This window comes from Lepisosteus platostomus, chromosome 7 (genome assembly GCF_059453375.1).
Source record: "Lepisosteus platostomus isolate fLepPlt1 chromosome 7, fLepPlt1.hap1, whole genome shotgun sequence".
Lineage (NCBI taxonomy): Eukaryota > Metazoa > Chordata > Actinopteri > Semionotiformes > Lepisosteidae > Lepisosteus > Lepisosteus platostomus.
In genome coordinates, this window is record NC_142617.1 from 35,945,646 (window position 1) to 35,952,661 (window position 7,016).

The 7,016-nt window shown below is 35.9% G+C and overlaps 1 protein-coding gene across 1 annotated transcript; it reads right to left on the reverse strand.

The window, feature by feature from the left end:
• Nucleotides 1–1,281: 1,281 nt before the first annotated feature.
• On the reverse strand, nucleotides 1,282–6,690 carry LOC148658628 (potassium voltage-gated channel subfamily A member 10-like). The gene has a single exon (XM_088640037.1). The coding sequence runs from the start codon at nucleotides 6,535–6,537 to the stop codon at nucleotides 4,852–4,854; it is 1,686 nt and encodes a 561-aa protein (XP_088496163.1). The 5' UTR covers nucleotides 6,538–6,690; the 3' UTR covers nucleotides 1,282–4,851.
• Nucleotides 6,691–7,016: the final 326 nt, after the last annotated feature.

Genomic DNA, 7,016 nt, shown 5'->3' on the forward strand with positions numbered 1-7,016 from the left:
AAGTTGCCTGAAATGGCAACTCATGTGGATTGTTCTATAGAACTTGAAAAAAAAGCATCTCCATGATATTGTAGAAGGCGTGCGATCAAACAAAAATGACATTTTTTGTCTAACAAATCCAACACAGAATATCATCCAGTCAGCTCCATTACAGCTCTCAGGCATGATGGTGAAAATTTCAGATTAAAGCTGGGCAAAAATTTGAAGTCCAAGGCCAAAGCCTCACTGATTATATATGAAGAGCCTTGTTCAACACTCAACACTCAAATGTTCTTGAGTGGCCCAATTGAAGTCCCAACTTGAATCCAATAGAAAATGTACGGTGAAAGCTGAAGATCCCTAATGAACCTATGAAAACTGGTGCAATTTTCCCAGGAACAATTAATAAAAATACACTTTTATACCGTGCAAAGCTGGTATCTACAGTAAGTTTAGAGCTTTTTAAAAGACAATAATTGTGGCCAGAGTGGCGCATACAGTACAGGTCTGTAAACCTACACATATAATATACTGTATATAAAAATATTTATATATTTTTTATATAAGTATAATAAGTATAAATACTGGATAGCATATTTTTTGCAGGTTTTGCTCATATTTAGTCTCTTTCCAATATAATACTCTTCAGTTTAATCATTACAGTTTTAAATAAAAAAGGTATTACATTACACATAATTCATCAAAATCTGAAAAGGTGAAAACCTATTCAGTGCACTGCATAATCAGTTTTGAAAAAAAAATATTTTCACATTCAGATTTAATTGAGTGTCATAACCAAGAAAATACCTGAAGAATGCTACTCACCAGAAAGAAAAAAAATCTGAATTTGTACTGTATACTGCAGCAATATTTAAACAAGTAAAGCATATACAGTATATGATGTATACAGCACTTTATATCACTACTGTTGGAGGATTAAAGGTTTTCTCTGTGCAGGCATGTATCAACTATTATTTTAAGTCTGGTGAATTGAAGTCTACAGCAAACAGGTGGAGAAGCAGAAAAGCAAAGACTCACGGACAATTCAGAAAACAAATGCAAAGGCACAATACATAATGGAAATACATATAGTTTTTACATTTATTTATAAGTCACAGTTCAGTCTTAGGTCCTGTAGCAGCCAGGTATCAGAAAATTTGCCTCTATTCCTTTGTTCTTTAATTTAGCTGGCATTAACAGTGTCATAAAATTTGATCCCTCCAAATGTATCCTTACTTTCATTTTACTTGAGGTGTCTGAGGTTTGTTTTAATGAAAATGTAAAGAAATAAACAATACTGACAGACTCAGGAAGGTTTATTATAGTAGAATGTTGGAATAATTAAAGTAAATCACTGAGAACTGAAGCGTCATAATAGTACAGGTAAGTTGAACACTGAAAATTAACATTCATTGAGGAATTTACATACAGTTTGCTGCAGTACAATAAGTTTATGTTACTCTTGAGTCTATCTTCTTCAGCACAGGAATAGTCAATGTTTAGGCCTTTGAAGTAAATGCAATACAATTCTATAATGCTTTCTGAGGTCAACATATACAGTACAACATATACATATACATACTGTACATATATACATATGATTAATAGCACTATTCAAATTAAATACACCTAACACAAGGGAATTTCTGGGCAACCTTTTTTGCCAATAATTACAAGCCAAAAATAATTCTACATACAGTATTTAAAAGATAGGATGAACATGTTTTATACGAGAATCGCAAGAAAATTATTTAAATGTTTTACTTACAAATTCCTCACTTGACAGCTGCCTTGAAAATATTGCTTTGTGTTTTGTGTCCACTTGTGTTTTTAAAGGAAACAAAAATATAAGAAAAACTGCACATTCTTTTTATGTTACAGATTTGTTTTTGAAACATTTAACACTTAATTGATATTGAGATTTCAAAGAAATACATGTCGATTACATTTTTGTCTCTTTTCAAGCATTTTTTTGTGCATTGGTTGTCAGAAAGTCCTGGCATTTATTAAATTAATTGTATAGTTTTATGTCTGATCTCATAGACAGCCAAGTTAAACACACATTCAGAACTTTACAGTTTCTATTTAAGACTTTGGTGTCAATAAAAGAGCAAATGCTACCTCCTTACTGAAAAGCTTTGTGAAATATCTCATTGATTAGTTTTAAAAATGGAAAGAAACACGCACTCAAAAAACTATATTCTAAAAAGCAACTGATGAATACACAACAGGTGACTTTCTATTACTATTAATACTTTTAATAATTAGAGTAGTAGTAACATCACAGTATACATTCAAATAACAGCAAGTGGAGATGTTTAAAGTATTTTAGTATTTAACTATTTAAGCCATATATATTAGTTGCACAGATTATATTCAATTGTTCAATTCCCATTTGCCTGTATTAAATATGTTTTTTTGTCATCCAATCAACAGCCTCTGTCAGATGTGTACTACAGTATATGTGCAATGAAATAACAGAAGTAATTGTCAGAAAATTAAATGTCTTTTTATAGATTTATTACATATTTTAAAACAGGTCAACTGAAATTATCAGACAAAGTGTGTGTTTGGACGTGAATTTAATGTATTTTAATTTAGACAAGACACCTGTGAAATTATGGATTATGAACAAAAGATTGCATTTTCTGAAATGTATAGAATTTAACTGAATTAATTTAATTAAGTAATATAATTCTTCAAAACATGGCCATTCCACTTACTTATTAGAAGCAGCGCCTTCAGTTTCTTTTGGTGCTTCAAATTTAAATGTACCACAATGCAGATACATTCAAAATTAGTTTCCAGTTGCAGTGTAAAAAAGCTTTCCATAACACCAGGTGCGTAATAGCACATGACATACCCCATTATTACAATATGGACAAAATCTTTTTCTTTCATTAATGGATGGATGTTTGCCCATTATGCCTGATGGCATGTAGGGGCAGCAACATCCTGTTGCTATCTCCGTAACATTTGTTTTTTACAGGACAGGGTTGTTAGCCTTGTGCCCAACCTCCAACATGGAGGACCTGGCACCCGACATGCGAGATAAACCCACTATCCTGATATTATGAGTCTCATGCTCTACCAACAGAGCTAGTTGGGGCCTTTTTCATTAATGGCTGTATGAAAACGTTGCTTTTATAAAAAAACTAAGACCTTACCTACTGTAAGTATACGGTTGGCTGAAATCATATTTCATGGGAAGGTAGAAGCTTTTTATACTATACATTCTGATCTGCTCTGAAAGACCTGACAAAATAAACTCTCAGAATGTCCCAGTTCTACTTTTTAAAAATATAAGAATATTGTTAGACAAATCTGTATATTGCTGGGATAAGTTGTTCATGTACTGTAGAATGCTTTTAAAAAGCAGTTCAGGAAGAGGTAAAATTCTAATGTGCACTTCTGTTCTCTATAAAAAAATGTATAAATACTCTGGTTGCACACAACTCTTTGCACATCTTGTCTAACACTCTCCCTCCACCAGAACTGCTGCACCCTTGCAGCAGCTCCCTGGTTCATTCTTGGGGGTTGTGACAGCTCTGATCTTCAGACGACACTGTTATTTCCTCAGCCAAGCAAGTTAATACCAAGGTATTAAGTACACTGTTCCTTTATATTTGTTGTCTTGTTCTGTTATTATAAGATTTGATTCTGACATTATGTTTTACAAAAAAGCCAAAAACAATTTCATAATGGATTTATTTTTTATGAATTGCTTTTAATTAATTAAAATGTATTTTATTTAGAATTTGGATTTCATTAAAAATATATTTCCTTTAAGAGTCTGGTATTACAATCCTTTATATATACAGCATATACTGTATATATGTGTTTTTTTAAAGTTTAAAGTATATTATATTTTGTCATATAAGCCTTTGACCAATTTTGACCATCTGCCCTTTTCTGTTGTGTTATGCAAAAAAAGGCACTTATACAATTAAAAAGTAACACTGAATATGCTGGATTTATTTTGCATTATTAACAAATAATGAGTATTTGTAGACTAAAAAGAAATGTGAAAATTCGAATTAAAAAGAAGTCAAGAACTCACATTTGACTTTCCCTGAAACACACATGACTCAGTTGAAGACTCTTTGTCACTATGGCGAAAAATACACATCCAAAAAGAACATATGGAACACAACTTGTAGATTTCAGAGTGTCATTTGTATTTTTTCAAACAAACCACATCTGAAATATGTATACAGGGAGAACATTAATTTCAACAGATGTGTAAATATTTAAAACATTTGAACAAACCTCTGTTTTAATGACCCTTTTTTGGAATATTATACCAACTTTTTATAGATTATCTCTTAAGACTTATATAATTTGATTCACAAACTAATAGATGTCCATTATAGCATATCTATTTTCTTAAAGATATTTTTAATACATACATTTTGTGTGGGAAAAATGCACAAACATTTCATATGAACCCAGATAGAAATCTGAGAAGAATTCTGACAACTGGAACTAGCATTTGTTATAATCAATACACTAAAAAGGATTAATATAATTAGGAATTAAATCTAAAATAGACCTTTCACTAAAATAACTTCTTTTGATTTTATGTTCAGCCAGCAGGAAATAAATGTGCAGAAATCCAATGAATATACCCTCTGATTAGTTCCATAACTCTAATCAAAGGCAACAACCGTACTCCTATTAGAAGGAGCTGAGCATTTCTATTATCAGAACACTCAAGCAGAGATTTAACAAGCAACAAATATAAAATTTAATATGAATTACCTGTTTCTCTAGATAGTCTCTAGAGGGGACTCAAAGATACAAATAGAACCACATGGAGGTTAGATTATATAGGTTTTATGTGTCCGTCATCAGACATCCACAGAGTGTTAGTCATGGTTTGCCATTTTTAGATTTATCATTCATCCAGGTGCCGTTGGGTTTATTGAGGGAGGTGGTGCTCCCTTGCTTGGCGGTCACGGATGATTTCAGGGAGGCTTCTAGCTCAGAAGGAAGGGATGGTTTGTCCTCATTCTCTGTCTCACGATGGTAGAAGTAATTGAAGTTGGAGACAATGACAGGAACAGGCAGAGCAATGGTCAAAACACCAGCAATGGCACACAGGGTGCCCACCATCTTACCCCCCAAAGTTATGGGGCACATGTCACCATAACCCACTGTGGTCATAGTAACCACAGCCCACCAGAAGCCTTCAGGGATGCTGGTAAACTGAGTCTGGGGCTCGTCTACTTCAGCAAAGTAGGCAGCGCTGGAGAAAAGGATAACTCCAATAAAGAGGAAGAAGATAAGCAAACCCAGCTCCCTCATGCTGGCCTTTAGGGTCTGTCCTAAAATCTGAAGCCCCTTGGAGTGTCGTGACAGCTTGAAGATACGGAAGACTCTAACCAGTCTGATAATGCGAAGAATAGCAAGGGACATGTTTTGACCTGCACTGGCATCTGGATCTGTTAGAAGTTCTGTGATGAGGGTGACAAAGTACGGGATGATGGAAATAATATCAATGATGTTCATGATGTTGCGGAAGAACTCCTGCCTGCTGGGGCAGACCAGAAAGCGCACACAAAGTTCAAAGAAAAACCAGACGATGCATGCTGTTTCGATGACAAAGAAGGGATCTGACAAAGCCTTTGAGATGGTTTTAGGAGTGGCACTGGGGAACGGAGCAGAGGTAGACTCCTCTTGGGTCTGATTGAGCAACTGCACAACTCTGGGTATAAACTCCAGATCTTCACGGAACTCGGGGAGGGTCTCCAGGCAGAAGATCACTATAGAAATAATAATGACAAAAACAGACACCAAAGCAACAGCCCTGGCTGCATTCGAGCTCTCCGGGTACTCAAACAGGAGCCAAAACTGACGATAAATCTCATTGGTGGGTAAAGCTACCTCTACATCTTTGATGAAACCTTCATCTTCCCGGAATTGATCCATGGCTTCATTACCTAACTCATAGAAAATTATTTCATCTGCAAAAACATCTATTGGGACATTGGCAGGTCTGCGAATTTTCCCCCCAGATTGATAATAGTATAGAATTCCATCAAAACTGGGTCGGTTGCGGTCAAAGAAGTATTCATTTCTCATGGGGTCAAAGTACTCCATCCTTTTCTGGGGGTCTCCAAGCAGGGTCTCTGGGAACTGGTCTAGAGTTTTGAGCTGTGTCTCAAAACGCAAGCCAGCAATGTTGATAATGACTTTCTGATCTCCATCATCCAACCCACCCTTGTCTAGGAAGTCTTCACCACACTCCTTGGCCAGCCTGCTAAAGATGGTTTCATTTTGTGTGCCTTCACTATTTAAGAGAAGTTTCCAGTTGGACATGAGGCTGGCGCTGCTGGGTCGCCCCCTCCTTGACTGCGTGGTTTGTGATGACTGAGGTTGCTGGTTAGGTAGATGGTTGTTTCCATGGCTCTGATCCGGGATGCTAGTGGTTAGAGCCGTCTTCTCACTCATGTAGCCAGAGTACTCTGGATCCCCAGAATCACCCATCCCAATTTCGATATCATCGGTGTTCTCAAAGTTTACGAGTGCAACCTCCATCACCCTCCAGCTGCACATATCAGCTGCCCTACCCAGCCCAGGGTGGCAGAATCAGTAAAGAAAACAGCAAAAAAGTGTCTAAAAATATATAAAAAAGCGAGTGATCCAAAGCTCCACAGAAGAGAAGCAATATGATAAAACTGAGCACCAGTGAGGAGAAATCCAGAGCTCTGATCGTCTCTCCCTTAGAACTGCAAACAAAGAGAAGAAAAAGATTCAGGATACATGTGTAAGCTCTACGTAAGGATTTGTTTTTTGACTGTTTGGCAGAGAAAGGCACTGGTGTGCTTGAAGATGTGACGTACACAGATGCTTATGTGCCCAATAACTCGTTCCTTAGATACCAAGGTCTCTTCAGAAATAATCAGGAGGCAGCAGTGGTGAGACAATATATGTGTGTTCTGTGTGAGCTTGTGTAAGACTGTGAATGTCAGCCCTAAAAATAAATACCTTACGTTAATAGGTAAGGTGTGGAATGCAGAAGGTTGTTGTTCATA

Bases quoted from the DNA above. Each gene is read 5' to 3' on its own strand.
- LOC148658628 (XM_088640037.1), bottom strand. From the start codon at position 6,537: ATGTGCAGCTGGAGGGTGATGGAGGTTGCACTCGTAAACTTTGAGAAC.